Raw genomic sequence first — 17634 nt, forward strand, 5'->3', positions numbered from 1 at the left:
AAAATAGTTAACTATGTAGGAATGTGGAGAAAGAGACTATTTCTGACTCTTGTTGATTGGAGAAACTGACAAAGATCTGAAGCTGATATAATTTATGAGAAGTGGTTTATTGGAAGTAACTTGGAAATGATACTGGTAGAAAAACTGACCTCTGAAGAGTGGTCCACATGGAAGCAGCAGAAAAAGCCAATGATTAAAGAAGCTCCATTTTACCTTTCTGAGGTGCTGTCTTGTAGCCCAGTTCTGCACACTACTGCATTATTTTTCATCTTGAGGTTTTAACTCCTCCTGTGCAATGAAGATACAAAGAATTACATGAATATATCTGTGGAGATTATTTGGTTCCTCAGAAGGGGAAAAAAGGTAAGTCAGTTTTCATAGTGCTTATAAAACAAGTTTAAATCTCTTATTTTGGTCTGCTTCATGCTGTCAGCCCTCTTGCAGTGATTTCAGATCTTTCTATCATTGTTCCTGTACTCTTTGGGAGTGGAGTATGGAAGTATCCAGGTGTGTTCTGGTGTTATCTTAGGAGGCACCTGCAGGCTGCAGTGTTGCCTAGATTATCTGCACACCTCTACAAATGCTTTGCTTGTTTTTTTCTTTTCGTGATTGGTATGCCAATTAAGCAAGCAGTTCAACATTCAAACTAGTTACACATCTCAGTCAATATTCAAGCCAATAGGGGAGGAAGAGCAATGTGAGCTTTTCCATTTATAATTGCAGTGTGTGTGTAATTATGATATAGATTGAAGAGTCACAAGGTGTATAAGATGCGGTGATCTTTCTATAAGATTATATTCTTCTCCAATAAGTATCAAAAATTTCCTCCAATCCAAAATATATTAATCTTGAAGCATACAGGAAAAGTAATGTCAAATCCTTTCTTGTCTTTTCATTTGACAAAGAATTTGTCATTTGGATGTGTAGTACATAAAGAAAAGAAGGAGTGCCATATGTCTGCTACAATAACCAGGTCCTCCTTTTGCAGGGGTAAATGGTAGAAAAGAGTGAGCCTTCCTGTCTGTGTAGAAAAAAGTTAGCATGTCCAGAGGTGGTTTTTGAAGAGCAAGCAAGACTGAGAATCCCAACAAAAGCAAACTGATGTGTTAGTTATTTGGGAAGGGAGATTGGTGGGTGTGGACCTCCATGTCTCCCCATGGAGGTGAGACCTCTTGCTGGTCATTAGTAAGTCTGGCCCAGGCATGCAGACCAGAACCTCAATGGTCCTTGCTCTGCTGCTCCCCAACAGCAGGAAGTGCAGCAAAAGGAGTTATAAATGGAATTAGGTAGAGTTTAGATGCCCTGTTACTGTTGCCATGATGAGTTCATGTTTGGAAAGATTGTGGAATTGTATCTCAAGGTACTGTGCCGTTGGAAGAAACCACACTTAGGTCTTAAATTCAGGGGATTGTGGGCTGAAGAAGTTATGAGGCCAGGGAGACCAAGAGACCTGCTTCATCAATTCTGAGTACCACAGTAGAATGACTGTCAGACCTGGTCTTGCAAATGTAGCAGAAAAGTCAGAGATCCAGAAAGCAAGCAAAGGGGACTGTTGAATTTTTTTCTGGGAAAATGGAAACCACCTGACTCCTACCAATTCATTAAATGGCCCTTAGGTGTCTAGGAATAAGAATAACAGCCGGACCTTGTCTACTTTACTGTGACAGTTAAGCTCCTGAAGGTTTGTATTCTGAGATGAGTTTTCTTATTACCCCCATAAAAGATGTTGCTATTGGACATATCACAACTCCTACAGAGCAGGACTTCAGTTGTGAAATCTTTGAACCAGATCCTGCAGATTTTTTTTCCTGAACAAATCAATTCAAAGTCTGTTTTATTTTCCTTTTGATCTCATATTTTCCAGATCAATGTATTGATCTGTATTCTGTTTTTAGTACTTGCCTTATCCACAGCCTGTAACTTGTCTGAAGGAAGAAAAATAAAACCACCTGCAAGCTTATAGATGATTTGTCTAGCTAGGCAATATGCTCTTCTCCAAAGGCTTTCTTGATGTCTAGGCTGAGGCTCCCCTTTAAGAGTTGGATTTGTATTTCTGTTCTTCAGATTTTATCTTTCTGTTAAAACTACACAGCTGGTCATGTGTTTTGCATTTTTTGTGATGTAACAAGTGCGTAAGTATGCATACATTCACCTTCACCTGAACAGTTCCAGGTACTGCATGCAACTTGTGCTAGGACTGGTTGCACAGGGCAGTGTTCACAAAATTGACGTATCTAGAAAGCCCAGAACTTAAATACCTGGAAAGGATCTGAACCTGTACTTGGGAATTGATGACGAATTTCCTTTTTGGAAGGATGTAAAGCCAATGCTACTGCCACCGAAACAAGTGCCATGTCTGAGTTCTCAGCTCTGACAGGGACAGATATCTACTCTAATTCCTCTGCAATTCTCCACAGTTCATTTTCTAGCTCCACAAAACCTTGAAAGGAAACTGTCCAATATGGAACATAATGAATGTTGAATCTGAAGCACATTGAAATGTATGGAAGTCAGTATGATGGGCTTTGGATCAAATCCTAAATAAATCCATTCTTGGATTGCCACTTCTGGTCATAATGGCCCTTTGTTCTGCCTTTTTAATAACTAATGATTGTTATAAAAAGCCTTATGTAATTTCTGGCATGGGTAGACATCATATATGAGAGGTGCATAATCTTAGAAATGCTCTAGCTAGTTTCTTGGGTTGTGTAACAAATAATTATGGAATCTCACTGAGCTTTGCTTTATTATTATACAGCTCCAGGCACTTACCTCCACTGACTTTACATGCTTGTTAATATTTAAGCTATCTTGTAGCTTGGGTAAGTTGTAATGACTTTTTTGTTACTGAGCTAATATTAAACAAAAGAAGCTGTTGGGGGAAAGGGGAAAAGGTGTGATAGATGTTATGTTCTCCTGAAGGTGCTTTTCCTTGCTTTAATAGCTTTTGGCTGATTTACAAATATGAAACAGGAATCTCTTCCAAAGCCTTCCTCCAATGTGTTTCTGGATAATCAGGAAGACAGGCTTCTGTTCTTTACAGCAGATTGGGTAATGGTGGACATGCCCCAAGAGCCAAACCTGTTTAAAATGTAGATGACACTTAAAGACTTCTTCTTTTTTTTTTTTTTTTTTTTGGTAACTAAAACAAAAATTTTAACCAAAGTTAAAATAGGAAGATTTCTGGATTTCTGACTGCACAAAGATGCACAGAAACGTCCCAAAGAATTCTGTCACTTCTTATATAAATGATGGACAAGATAGCTCTTGTTTGTGTTTCTTCAGTCTTGTAGAGTGCACAGTAGATGGTGGAATGCAGGAATCACCTGTAGGAGTTTCAAACATTACTCGGGCAGCCTCACCCTGCTTCCACTAGCTTTCATAGCCTTCTAAGGGACCTCAGGTCATAATCATTGAGGTTGGAAAAAACCACAAAGATCAACCAGTCCAACTGTTATCTACAGCTCCCTCCTACACATCGACAAACTTGCATACAGCTGAAGGAACAGAACCACACATCTAACACTGACGACATAGATCAAGCTGATCTGCTGCATCTGGGGGATTTCTGACTTTCTAATCTGTAGGAATTAAAACTCCATATTCAAAAAAATAGCAGCAGGTGGGGCTCTGAAACAGTGATTCTCATAGGAGAGAGGCATTGGTTTTTTTTTTTTTTTGTTTGTTTGTTTTTGTTTCTTTTTTTCCTAATAAAAGTGAAAGGACCATAGCTAGTAGCAGTTGGAAAAAACCCAGTAGCTTTGAGTAAAGATTATTTGTTCATGACATTCAACATTTGTTTGGGTCATATAGATCCATGGTATGCTCAGCATTCAAATGCTCTTTGTGGTTCTGGTCTTCCATCCTTGTGTACTCCTCACCAACTCTACATCTCAAGGTGCTGCATAAAATGAGAAGTTCACAAGTATGGTCCAGATGAAGAGATACAGTACATTCCTTCCTCAGGGGAGAATATAATAGAATTCTCTCTTGCAAGAGAGAGGTGCTTAGAGGAATGGTTGCTACCTTCTGTCAGCTGACATCTGTTGATCTTGAGCTCAGTTACCATGTGGCGCATTCAGCAGAAGAGCAATGGATACTTCTTTATTTGACACAAGTGTGGAATTTGACTGTGGAATTTAGCTGAAAGAGTTGGTATGGACTCAAAAAATAATGGGTCAAGTTTGTGAGGGAAATGTTCTTGGAGACAAATGGCCCTTTGATGAATTAGGAATATCCAAAGCTTCATGCAGGGCCTTTCAGCATCCTTTGTGGGTACAGGACTGGAGTCAAAGCTGTCTCTTGGGTTTGATTGACACACATGGGATAGGACCTTGGGTGATGAACACTGTAGTCAGCTCTGCCATCTTCAGTGCAGACATGCAATGCCACCCAGAAAGGAGATTCAGTTCCTGTTTTGTCATGTCAGAAGGCTGAATTCCCTCTTCTTTGTAACCTGTGTGTCTTCCTCTAATTGCAGAGCAAAGAACTGGCTCTCTGAATCCTTCTGCAGACAAAATATTTCTTCTTCATAGCACAACTTGCATCCATGAAACAGTACTTGCAAATGTAAACTTTTACTCTTTTGTATCTACTGCCAATATATTCATTGTACAGATGGGACCAAGTTTAACCTATGCTTGTATAGAGCGTATATATAGAATAGACCTTTTTGTTTGTTTGTTTGTTTTTGGTTTGTTTTACCAAGACAAATTTATTATTTAAGTGAATAGAAATACTCAGCTTTTGTGCAGTCAGAAAAAACACAACATTCAGTCATCTTTGTCACATTTGTTAGTATAAATGACAAGTTGCTGAATAAGCTAGACTTGCATTTGTAAATAATGTGAATGTATTGTTTAGGTCATGTGTACTGAGTGTTTAAATATTAACTACTTTATTGAAATTACATAATGTAATAGTCCTGGAAAATTATTTTGCACTCCCCCCCCCCACCTTATTTTGAAGGAGGGTATTAAATAGGGAGTTACTGGAAGGAATTAAACTAAAGAAAAACCGAGGCAAGCATATGAACATCTATTGGGTCTCCCTGAATAACAATGAAATAAATGACACTTTGAGGCACGAATACTTTCAAACAGGAATCTTTCTCCCGGGAGAAAGTTGTCTTTGGCTTTGTCCTTGCTATAATCCTATATAAGCGAAAATATGTAAATTCTATTTTAAAGTTCTTAAATTTTCATGTACGTTCAGTCTTTACAGCTGGAGGAGATACAGCTACCAAACTTCTCTGTACATGCAAACATCTCAGAGGTTAAGTCTGTTTTCAAGCTGATATGGGTGATCACCATACAGTTATCACATCTGTAACTTGAACAGTAGTTGAATTTACATGATAAAAAATGATGATAACATATCTGTATTGATGGGGCAGAAGGGGACCCTCAGGATGGTGTGCTGAGAGCTGCCTGGGGTGATGAGTGTTTAAGCTGGAAACTTTTATAAGCCTCTTGGCTTGAGTCTGATGTCAGAGCTGCTGCAACACCTTCATGAGACTACAGGTTATTTCCTTTTTTAAGGTCCTTCCAGTTGTGCCTGTGGATGATGGCTGACCATACTGAGAGGCAGCAGTTGTTGGTAGGGCTTGGGCAAAGCTGCTCTTCCTTTTGGCAGCCTGTTGAGCAGTTGTATTAAGTGGAGTATGAATCAACACTCTGGGCTTCAAGTTTGTCCTCTAGGTTTAGGACCTCATACGGGAGGGAGAAGCATTCCCCTGTTTTCCTATGAAATGAGGAGTTGCTGACCCTGGCTAGATGGGAGTATATTTTGAAGTATTAGCTTTCTATTTTTCCTTATTTACATATTTATTTATTTATTTATTTATTTATTTATTTATTTTTAAATGTCAGTCAATTATTTTATTTTATTTGTTTGCTAGGAGACCTGGGCTGGCAGATCTTCCAAGTGTTGTTCTTCAATTCCACTTCCCGCTGGAGTCATGCAGGTTCATTCCTTAACGGTAGGGAATGCGTAGCATTCATGATGTCCTCAAAGTGATGGAGACTTAGCCTGTCTGGGGCAGAAATCTGTGGTGTTTTTGGGCTCTTAATGAACAAAAGCAGGCCCACTTGTTTCTTTAACTTATTCTTGTTATGTGCTGGAAAGCCTTGGAAAACCTGGATGCAGCCTCACCCAAGGTGAGCTCTCCACTCTGAGATCCTAATGTGTCTCACACAGGTTCCTGAGGTGGTGGTCTTAAGGTCCTTTGTAAGATGCTTAAGGCCTAGAAAAACAGCTGCAATTCAAGTAATCAACATATTCACCATCTTAAGATTTTGCTCTTACTTAAGAGAGTTTACATAAGTGGGGCAGCAGAAAGTGAAAACATATAGCAGATTATCAGATAAAAATGACTTATTTTTGGCTTTATGCCAATGTGAACCTCTTATTCATAACAAAATTTCATGTCAGTGTTTGAGTCCTCTAATTTGAACACTCATTTGGCCTTTTAATAATGCAGGGGATGAAAAAAATACCCCCATCATGACTCTGGTTGCTCAATTTGACTGGAGTTTCCCATTAGCTTCTTTCCCAGACTATTTATAGAATAGCAATTAAGATTAATGTATAGCTGTTTACATTTAGTTCCTGGTTCTGCTGGGTTCTGAGCCACTCCTAACCGGACCTGAATGACTGAGATACTTAGTATCGATGAGAACTACTGCTGATATCAACAGGAACTATCTATCATGTAGACGGATCTACCTTGAAAAAACTGAGTCTTGTTTTGTTGGTATCATTCACTTTTTGTGCTGTGGAATGAAATTCTAAGACCAAGGATAAATAGGGAGCACTTCTCAGTTAAGATATGGAAATATTTTCAGTGTTTCTCAATCTCCTCTTGCTAATGAATAGAAAATGTATTAAATAAATATAAGGGAATTCCTCACTACATTCATTCCTGCCAGTTGTTTTGGGGGCATGTGTTATCTGTAAGATTTGAGTGTCTTATACCACTTACGAATGATGTAGTAGAATGATTGGTTTCTGTTGTTCTTGACTGCTTGCCAGATTTTATGGGTTGTATATATGGGCTGGGATATAATTGCTATCAGTAGAAACTGTGTGCATGTGGCAGGTATGGTCTGAGGGCAGTATATGCAGTTTTGTGGAATGGACTCTAGTAACATGTTTATGGATACAAAGTCCTCCTTTTGGTGTCATAAACCCCAGCGGTGCTTCTGTACTGCTCTTTATTTAGCACTGGATGATTGATCTGGTCTATGGAAACAGCCTCCAGTTGTAGGACACCGCTCACTGGCCTTGCATCCAAGGAGATGAATGGATAGTGCTTACAAGAGCACCCAACCAAAACAAATTGAGCTTGAGCAGTGTCCACTGCTGTTTGGCAAGCAACTAAATAAGAGTGAAAAGGGAGAGAAGGGTGTAAATACGTCAGACCTCACCATGTCTGGGAGACCTTTAGGCACCAGCACACTAAGTCAGGCTTCTTTTCCTGGTGAGGAAGGGGAAGTGTCCCGTGGCTCAGATAACAGTCTGAGCCAGACTCAACATGGTCAGGTCCATGTGAACGTTCAGAAACTGCAAAACCTAATTTCTAAACTTATACTGTGACAGGCAGATTCCATAAGGAATCTGCTTTTTTGGCTTCAGTGTCCCCTATATTAGAATAAGTTTTGTTAAAGTAATGATTGCTTGTATTCCTAATAAAGCCAGCTACCATAAGAACTCAGTATCTATCTATCTATCTATCTATCTATCTATCTATCTATCTATCTATCTATCTATCTATCTATCTATCCATCCATCCATCTATCTATCTATCTACCTGTCTATTACACGTTAGTTTAGAACAGGTTTCTATGTATCCTGATATTAAGTAGGCTGAACAGATTTTGACTTAACTAGTTTTCCTATGTATCTGCATGTCTAGAATCCTACAACCTGAATACTGAAACATTCTTTCTAATTTTTCTTTTTAAATTTAATTTAATTTTTTTTTTTTTTTTTTTTTAAGAGATCCATTGTCTTCTGACTTCCACTGAGCCTGGACCATGGAAAACAATACTATTTTTAATTACACAAGCCTGATTCCTTCCACTACTTTTTATTGGATGATGCAGGAAACCCTATAGGAAGAAAAAACAGTGTGATCCTGTAATTTAATCAGCGCATTTTAGTGGCATACATGCACAGAATCAAAAGGAGCTAAAATAAGATCATGTAAGTGCTATGGCTCTTTTTTATAATAATAATTAGAATTAAGCTGTTTGTCCTGGCGTTGGCTGGGAAATTTTCTTCCCGGTAGCTGGTATGATGCTGTGTTTTGGATTTAGAATGAGAACAATATTGATAATACACACTGATGTTTTTAGTTGTTGCTATGCAGTGCTTGCATGGAGTCAAGGACACTTGAGCTTCTCACAAGGCCTGTCAGTGAGCAGGCTGCAGGTATGCAAAGGGGGCACAGCCAGGACAGCTGACCTAAACTGGCAAAAAAGTTGTCCCATGCCATAAAAAGTCATGCTCAGTAGTAAAACTGGGACAAATTGACAGGGCTACTGTGGTGAGCAAGTGCTCTGTGTATCATTTTTTCCCCTTTTTATCTTACTGTTCTTATTGCAACCCACAACTTCTCTCTCTTCACTTCTCTCTCCTAGTCTGCTGCTGGGAGCAAGTGGCTGTGTGGTGCTGAGCTGCCTCCCGTTTTAAACTCTAGTGTTACTTTCTAACATAACACTACATCTGAAATGAAAGTAGTTACCAGTAGCTGATACCACGCTGTGGGCTGAAAACAGGCAGGCATATGTGGTGCCATGGAATGAGACAACAAGCTACAACTGCTGTTAATTGGTGCAAACACATCCTCTAGAACAATTAAATCCATGCTCAGTCTCTGCTAGGCCAACTAGCTCTTCCAGCTAACAGGCTTCTGGCACCACTCCAGGCTCTCTGTCAGAACAGAAAGCCAGCTGATTGATTTCTGAATGCCTCAGAAGGTTTCCCAGTTTGAGGTGTCATCTCCACCCTGTAGGAAAACCCAGCATAATTCCCCCATATTTAAATCAAGCTATGCAAATAGCTGCCTTTCACTTCTTAAGCCAGTTAAAGATCCTTCTGGTCTTCAGATTTCAGCTGTATGAGGAACAAGAAAAGTGTCAATAGATGTTACTTGTGCAGGCACTAATTAAATGTAATTTGGGAAGCCTTACTGTTCCTTGCTCTGGTTGTTTGTGCTGGAGAGGAAGAAATTATAACAACACAATTATGGCATGTGCTGAGCTTGTCAAATTGTCTGGTTAGATTTGGGCCTGTCATCTGTGGTGACAGAAATGATAATGTGGAGGAAACTCTCCCTTGCTGACACTGGGAGCTGGATGAAATGGTGTAACTTCTATTTGTAGCAAAGGGGAAAACTAATCTCCTTCACATGGCATAAAAGGAATGGGGAGCAGCACGTAGTTCCCGGGGAATGGGAAAATTCAGACCTTCCTCTTCAAGAGAGGGCTTGGAAAAGGACAAGATAAGGGAGCAGAAGGAGGTGAGAAGGTGAACAATGCTCCTCTGCTTGAACAAGACTTCACTGAAATGTTACATTGAACAACATTTGTGGTAGTGTTGGTACAGATACGATTGGGTAGCTAGAGTCTGTGTGCTCTGTTGTCACACGTTCGTCTGGCTGTTTGGGGAGATAACTCCTGTCCTTCCTTAACCTGCTTCTTCTGGAGCTAAGGGGCGTGGGAAGAACCTGACATGACTCCAGGTATTATGACACAAAGCTATGCCTTTGTTATGGTGTATGATTAGTCAGGAAGACATGATACACCAGAGAAGTTCAGAGAAAAGCAGAAATGACTGGGGGGCTTCCTGGACTGACTTATGAAGAAAAAGTGAGAAAGTTGCCATGCATCTGTACAGTTTTGCTAAGTGATTAATGGGGAATGTGATGATAACATGCAACTAATTGAGGCTTGTATATGCCAAAGAGAGGAATTAGTTTTGTGTTGTGTGATGAGGATGAGTAACGAACACATGTTGCAGTGCTGAAGATGGTTGTATGAAGTATCCTGAGCAACATCGGTTGCTCGGTGGTGAAAGGGATTTGCATTAGGTTTAATACTTAGCTTAGGAATCTTAAGAACCATTACAAATCCTTAATTATGAAATGACGTAAATTAACATTTCTCACCAGAACATTTTCTGTTATTTATTTCCTCATAGCTTGGATACTTTAAACAAATCTGCTAGATACTGCCTTGCTCGTGAGCTATTAGAAACAAACAGAATGAAAATAAATTGGGTAGTTCCAGATGTTTCCTCTGTCTATATTATCATAGACTCCTATTAAAAATATGTAATTTCTTTATTGAAATGTTGCAGTGTTCAACAGCAAATGTTGTGGAAGGAGCTGAAATAAATAGGTTAGTGTCATACGTCTGTTTTGAAAGGTAACCTCTGAGGACTTGAAGAAAATTATCTTTGCAAAACCTTGAAGGCTGTAACAACTTCCGTGTGGAATGCTGAGGTTTATCTGAGCAGTTGTAACAGCTACTGATAAAAATACAAGGTTAGGAAATCAGACTCTCGGGTTTCTTCTCAGACTTTATGATCTCTAAGTCAAGGAAAGTTCTGTCAAGGGTAAATTAATTTTACAGAAGTCTTGGCTTAAGAGTTTTCTGTTCAACAAGGCAGCTTCAGATACCTCGTGGAATAATAGAATACTAGTACTTAAGCAGTTTGTCTCTGACATGATGTTCATTAGCATTGTTTTTCCACACCAGACTGAAAATTCTTTAGTAATATTGAGGATACCAAGAAATACTATTTAGGAAGTGCTACCAGTTGGTTGTCAGATGTTATTTTAAGGTAATATGGTAATGGAGTAATAAACAACTGTAGTCCAAACACAGCTAAAATAAGCCTACTGGACCCTAAAACAGCTAAATTATGCTTACAAAACATGAGTGAACCCCTACATACTGCTTGTAAACATGTACTCAGTGAATAGCTATGACAGAAAATAATAACAGTGGAATCTGGAAAATGAGGTGTCAGCCTGTCTTTTCCCTTGCATGTTTTTCTACCTGATGATCCTTGAACCATTTCAGTCTAATAGTGCCACATAATCTACTCATACATCATACAGAAGAAGAGATTTGTACTGTCTGAATAGTCTGCTCTGCTACTCAGGAAAGAACCCACAGAAGCATTGCTTTTCCCCATAGCAAAGAAGGCTATTAGTATGCCATCCTGCTTGAAAGAGCTCAGAAATTTTGAAACATGTCATAACAAAGAAAACAATACCGTGGTGCAAGAGCATAAATGCTATGACAGTGTGTACTCACAATCCTTCCTTATGCAAAACCCCTCCGGCTCTGGAAAAGAGGACAAAGGCCTGGTCTACCCAGGTGTATTGAGGTTAAACTTCCTGAAGGCAATAATAATGTTTAGCTCCTATGCAAGGCTGTAGACTACATAAATTACTAGCTTTTTGAAGGTGGCAATCTAAATATCTCAAATAATGATACATTAATATTGGTTTGAATGTCCAGGGAAGGCTAGGCTCTCTCTTGCTGTCTGATTTTATGTCAGGTGGGCTTCATCAATGTCTCTTCAGAAGCTGGTTTCAAGACTTCTGAGAGTATCAAAGAAGTCAAGATGGTTTATTCAAGGAGAAAACCTTTCCTTTCCAGAACGTAAATGAAAGATGGAACCATTATTAAAGAGCTATTGCAGTACCTAGCAAAGTTGCAACAGGGTACAATCAGCCTTGCCCAAATCACAGCTTTAGCATATTGAATTTGGCTGGAGGTGGATTTCACCTTTGGTCTTATGTCTACTTCAGACTTAAAAGGCAAAAAGCTTGGCACAATAAATGAAGTCTCTTGCCTGTTATTATGTGAAAAGCTTCCCCCAGCTCAATGAAGAACCATGCAAAATCTGGGCTTCAGCTGGGAAGCTTTACACTTCTGAATGGGGCTGTGATCTCCTTGCTCTTGTGTAGGAAGTTTTGCCTTGGATTTGGGTTAGTGGGGAAATATTGGTGGTAGATGGACAGTTGGACTAGATGATCTTAGAAGTCTTTTCCAACCTTGGTAATTCTATGTTTCTATGACTTCTTGAGCCATGGTATGAATGATGAGGGGTGAGTGAACCCAAATATTATGTGTGCCTTCTTACTAGGATGAAGCTTCTCTTTGTTTAGGGTTCTGTGCTTGGATAAATTCTGCCACTAAGAACCACCCTTCTGAAAATGCTGGAGAAGGTCCTGAAAGAATATTGTACTCATTGTCTTTCAGTCCTCTCAGTGTGGAAATAGGCCTCTATCAAGGACTGTGCTTTCAGATGGGGGCTCTGTCTAGAGAACTGAGTTGAACCAAATCCTGTAAGCTAACATTACTGTGTGGAAATGGCTTGTGAATGAAATTCCTAACTTCAGAGGGCTACTTCCTGAGAGAGTTAGGGATACTGGAGGGCTATTCATCCTATTTTATAGGTCATTGGGCATAGAAGCTGAAAGCAAGTTTCAGGCTTTATTAGATGCAGTTGGTGAATAGGGTGAATTAATCTGATAGGAAAATAACACAGTTAAAGGGCTGTCCTACTGACATCTCTCCAGTGAGGTAAAGGAGTAAACCTCCTAGCATCCACTGTAAGGGGGAATATAAAATGAGTATTGTTGTATCCTCCTTCTGTGTGTGTTCTAAGCAAGCTTTTTGGTTTGTTTGTTTTCAATGAATTTGTGTTTAGCATCTATTAAATCTCAAGGTGTGCAGTTCTTCTTAAGCATTTCCTTTACATTTGGGTTTAATCTTTAATAAAGAGGAGTTTATGCTGCTCAGTAAGTTAAAATCTGAAGAGGTTTAGAAAAGCAGTTAGAACCAGTGTGATTCAAGTAAATGTCTTTAGCAACTACCTACTACAGGGTGCCAATGGGGGGAGAAGCCACCAAAAATGTTTGCTGGGAATACTCTGGATGTTGAGTGTAGCTTTTTTTCCCCTTTTAAAGCATGGTAAGACTGTAATAGAGAAGCCATACTGTGAAAGAGCTTGAACAGTCAGAAACAATATATTTGTTTGGAAAGCAGTGTCTCTATTAAAACAATGCAGTTAAACCCCAAAGTTGCTCTGGTTTAGAATTCAGGGGCATTTCTACTCACATGGAGGCCTTCACAATCATCTCATGCTGACTGCTCCCCATGTAGCAGTTTTTGCACACAGAGATGAAAATTCAAATGAAAATGTGATGCTCCCTCTTCTATCAGGCTTTCTGTGGCCCTGAAACCAGGTCTGCCTGTACAGTGTGTGAATTTCCCCCCCATATCCTGACCTGTACCCACCTGATGAGCCCTTGGATATGTTGGGTGGGCAATGCAGCCCCTTGTTGGGGGGGAGGGTGTGTGTGTGGAAGAACAGGGCAGAAAAGTATTGGCTTACTGCAGATGTGTCAAATATCAAAAGGAGAAAGGCTTTTTCTCTGTTCTGTCATCTTGATTTATTAGATGTTAAGGAAGACAAAGTGCCTGGCCATACAGACCTGGCTGTTTGGGGAAGGTGTGCGAAACGGTTAATTTGCTTGTTCCGCACAAAAATGTAAAGTGTGGGTTCTCTGGTTACCTGCTGCTGGAAGTGTTTGGACAGGTGCCGTGTTTCAGTGCCTGTCCATCACAGCTACCAACCCACACTGATGGCAATGCCCTGTGCTGGGGTTGCCCTGGCTGTGGGCACCTGGAGGGCTGTGGGCAGTGCTGGTTGCGCTCAGGGCAGCTGGGCTGGGACTCTACTGCCTTCCTTTTCCCTTTCCCCATAAATCCATGTGCTTGAGAGCAAACTGTCCCAGCTCCCTGTCTCCTCCTTGGGGTTCCTCCTTGGAGTGGGAGGTGATGCTCTCCATGGAATCTCCATGGATCCTAACTGTGATATTTGTGTGCTGATGCCCTATGGGCTGCTTTTCCTTTTAAAGCTGGGTTAGTTTTTTGGACAAACAGAAGCTTTTCTCGAAGGCACATCCAAATGTCATCTTCTTAAATATATAACAAATCTGCATCTGTAGGCATGCTTGCATACATCCAATTAAATACGCACTTATGGCTGAGGTAACAATGTCCCTGTTCCATCAGTACCACAAATAACGAGCACTGCAGTTGGACAGAACCAAAGGAGACCTGCAGTTTCCCTCTGAGCACCCCTATAAAGAAAGAGGAAAGGATCGTTTATAGCAGGGCTGATGGATATTTGCACAGAGCCTTGAAGGCACGATGATGTCGAAATACCAAACGTGTGTGTGTGTGTGTGTGTGTGCGTGCGTACATAAAAACCAATTCCTTCAAGGGTTGGATTACTTAATCCATTAGTCACTAATCTCTCGCAATGTTCTGATGGATGTTACGGTCTGTGCTAAACGCGCCGTGAAATCGGCTGGAGCTGGATGGAAACAGCTCTGCGGTTCCACCCGCTGTATGCTCTGCTGGAAGCGCTGCGCTCCGAGCGCACCTCCGCTGTCTGCGCAGTGTTTGCGGGTGGGAAAGGAAAGGGCAAGGGCTGAGGCAGAGCAGGTGGGGAGGAAGACCGAGGTCCCAAACAAGTGTGATTAGAAATCAGCCCTGACTCCAAATTCTCCTTCAGCGTTCGTTTGGGTGATCGTTACAGAAGAGGCAAGGGAAAGAAAGCTGGTCGTTTTTCATCCTTTTTATTATTACTATTATGAGAACAAGCAGACCTACCCCAAACGACCATTTCAGAGCTTCCAAAAAAAAAAAAAAAAAAGTTAAAAAAAAATAAGAAAAATGAAAATGATAATTAAAAAAAGAAAAGCGCTCTGAGTTGGGGGAAGAACTCACTTCTTACCCTGTTCCCCGGGCACTGAAACCCTCCCTCTCCTTTTCCCAGCTCCGTCTTTCTGAGGCTGCCCCGATCTCTCGTGGTGGTGCTGAGCAGCCCGAACACATCGCGCTTCGGGAACAGCCGAAGGCTGAATGTGTTCTGTCACCTCTAACACTCCCACTGAGTCCCGGCGCTGAGATTTCGCCCACCCGGCAACCGGAGCCCGCTCCTTTGCCTTGCTCTCGGAGATGACGAGCGGGTTATGTCCGTTGTCCTTCGCTATAATAATAATAATAATAAAAAGGCAGCGGAGGCGTTGGGCACACGCACATCTATTATATACAAACATCAAAATAAAATACGAGAGGAATCAGTGTTTCCAAGCAGTAGAGGGCTCGGCGTTGGGTGTACAACAGCACAGGTGACGTCGCTCTTCTACACCCCTTTCCCCAACAATAATTAATTAAAAAAGCGGCACTCTCCTCGTGTGAAAAACACTGCTTTTATAAATAACTTAAGGTCCTCTTTTCCCACGAGGTGTCGGGTGCCGGGCAGGAGAAAAACAAAACAAAACAAAACAAAATAAAAAGGGGGAGGTTGGGGTGGGTTTGGCACAGTGATGCGCGGCGTTGCGGCCCGGACCTACGGCCCCGCAGCAGCCCCCGCCCCTCCTCCCCCCCCACTCGCGCAACCTCGAGGGGCGGAGAGGGGAAGGCAGAAGCGGAGCGGTCCCAGCGCACAGTAAGAAGCACTTAAGGCTCATGGCTATGTCCCGGAGGGCAGTTTATTTGGCTTGGTTCGAAGTGACGCCCGCCATCACTTCTTTAAGGCACAGTCATCGAGGCGTCCGCCGGGAGGCTTTGGGAGTTAAAGTGCGGGATCCAGAGCTCCCTGCCCTCTCCTGGGTTACGCTAGGGGGGTTTCCACGGCGTACGGGCGGAACGGAGCCGAGCTCCCCGCCGCCGGCCGCGGTGCTCGGAGCGGGACGTAGGGCGGGGAAGCCCCGGGGAGCGCGGCCCCGCCGAACAGCGGCGCCCGCGGTCGCTCCGCCGGCGGCTGCCCCTGGGGATGCCCGTGGGGGCCGCCCAGCAGCAGCGGCGGGTCGCCCAGCCCGTAGGCGCACAGCTGCACCAGGCCCCCGCCGTAGAGAGCGGCCGCGGGCGGAGAGGGCTGAGCGTAGGGGAGCAGCGGGTAGTGATGAGCGGGCAGCAGGTGCGGGGCGGCGGGAGGCGGCCACACGAGGCGGGCGGGCGGCGGGGGCTGCGGGGCGGCGCGGGGCCCGGCCGGCCGTCGGAGGAGGCTCTCGATGGCGAAGGAGCTGGAGAACTTGGCGCCGCCGCCCGCCGCTCCTCCGCCGCCCGCCGCCGCCTCCTCCTCCTCCTCGGTGGCTGCGGGGGACGCGGCGCCCGCTCCGGCCGCCTCCTGCGGCGGCTGCGGCGGCGGCTGCGGGGCGGCGGCGGGGCGGGCGGACGGCGGCGGCGGGGCGGCGCGGTTCAGCCGCTTGCGGCGGCGGCGGAAGACGCCGTCGGCGAAGGTGTACTCGCTGCTGGGGTTGAGCATCCAGTAGTTGTCCTTGCCCCAGGGCCGCGCCGGATCGCGCAGCACCTTGACGAAGCAATCGTTGAGGGAGAGGTTGTGGCGCACCGAGTTTCGCCAGCCCGTGTAGGCGCCGCGGAAGAAGGGGAAGCGGCTCATCAGGTAGTCGTTGATCTCGGCCAGGGTCAGGCGGCCCCCGGCCGAGTCGCGGATGGCCATGGCGATCAGCGCGATGTACGAGTAGGGCGGCTTGGGCCGCCGCGTATACGGCTTCCCCTTGCCCCCCTCGGCCGGAGCCGGCGGCGGCGGCGGCTGTGGGGCCGGGGTCGGCAGCGGAGGCCGCCCGGAGCTGCCGGCGCTGCCGCCGGGGCTGTTGGCGGCGCAGTCCCCGTCCGATCCCAGCTCGCTGTCGGCCGGCGCCGGGGAGAGCGATCCGCTGCCTTCCTGATCGCTGCCGGCGCTCAGCTTGTCCTCGTAGTGCTGCGAGAACACCTCCAGCTTCATGGCGGCGGAGCGGCCCCCACGCGCCCCGTTGCTTGGCTCGGCGACCCCCGCCCCTCGGCGCGGCCCCGAGGGGGGCGGGAGGGGCGGCTCTGCCCCCGCACCCGCTTGGACAGCTCCGCGGCGGCGGCTGCTTCGGCTGCCACCTCCGCGTCCTCCTCCCGCAGCGAGGGACTCCCCAGCCTCGTCACGCCGCCGGCTCCATGGGGTCGGACCGGAGCCTCTCCCCTCCGCCGCCCCCGGTGGTGACCGGCGCTCCTCGGGCCGCTCCCGCTGCTCCCGTCCGGCGATGCTCCGGGAGACGCCGAGGTCTTCTCTCGTCGTCCGGGTTATCCCCGTCAGAGCTCGGTTCCTCGCAGCGGCTCGGGCAACAGCCGGGTGACGGGGGTTACTGGGGTTATTGTCATTATCTCCCTCTTCCCCTGTGGTTCTGCCTCTCTCCACCACTTTCAGACCAGCCCATTATAACGCCGGCGAGAGGCGGAGCCAGGACGGAGATCTGAAAGGGTGGTGGGTGGGGAAGCAAGGTAGCAAAGGTGGGTATGCCCTAATAGCCGTATCAGACTCGCAATTAGCCCAGATGACAGCGAGGTCTGGTTGGAAAGCGTTTTTTTTTTTTTTTTTTTTTTTTTCTTTCTTTTTTTTTCTTCTTCTTTATTTGTTCTTTTTACGAAACGCGTGTGCATTTTCTCCCGCCAGGTGCCTCCTCCATGCCGGGCACTCCGAGCAGAGCAGAGCTCGATGAGATCTGGAACTCCAGCCCCGCTCCAGGTGCAGCATGAGGAGCGGCTC

At 44.4% G+C, this 17634-nt stretch overlaps 1 protein-coding gene across 1 annotated transcript; it reads right to left on the minus strand.

The window, feature by feature from the left end:
* Window positions 1-14654: 14654 nt before the first annotated feature.
* FOXQ1 (forkhead box Q1) lies at window positions 14655-17432 on the minus strand. The gene has a single exon (XM_015854499.2). It carries the CDS (start codon window positions 16843-16845, stop codon window positions 15712-15714), a length of 1134 nt encoding a protein of 377 aa, XP_015709985.1. The 5' UTR covers window positions 16846-17432; the 3' UTR covers window positions 14655-15711.
* Between the last annotated feature and the right edge of the window lie 202 nt (window positions 17433-17634).

The sequence above is a fragment of the Coturnix japonica genome, chromosome 2 (genome assembly GCF_001577835.2).
Source record: "Coturnix japonica isolate 7356 chromosome 2, Coturnix japonica 2.1, whole genome shotgun sequence".
Taxonomy (NCBI): Eukaryota; Metazoa; Chordata; class Aves; order Galliformes; family Phasianidae; genus Coturnix; species Coturnix japonica.

Bases quoted from the DNA above. Each gene is read 5' to 3' on its own strand.
- FOXQ1 (XM_015854499.2), bottom strand. From the start codon at position 16,845: ATGAAGCTGGAGGTGTTCTCGCAGCACTACGAGGACAAGCTGAGCGCC.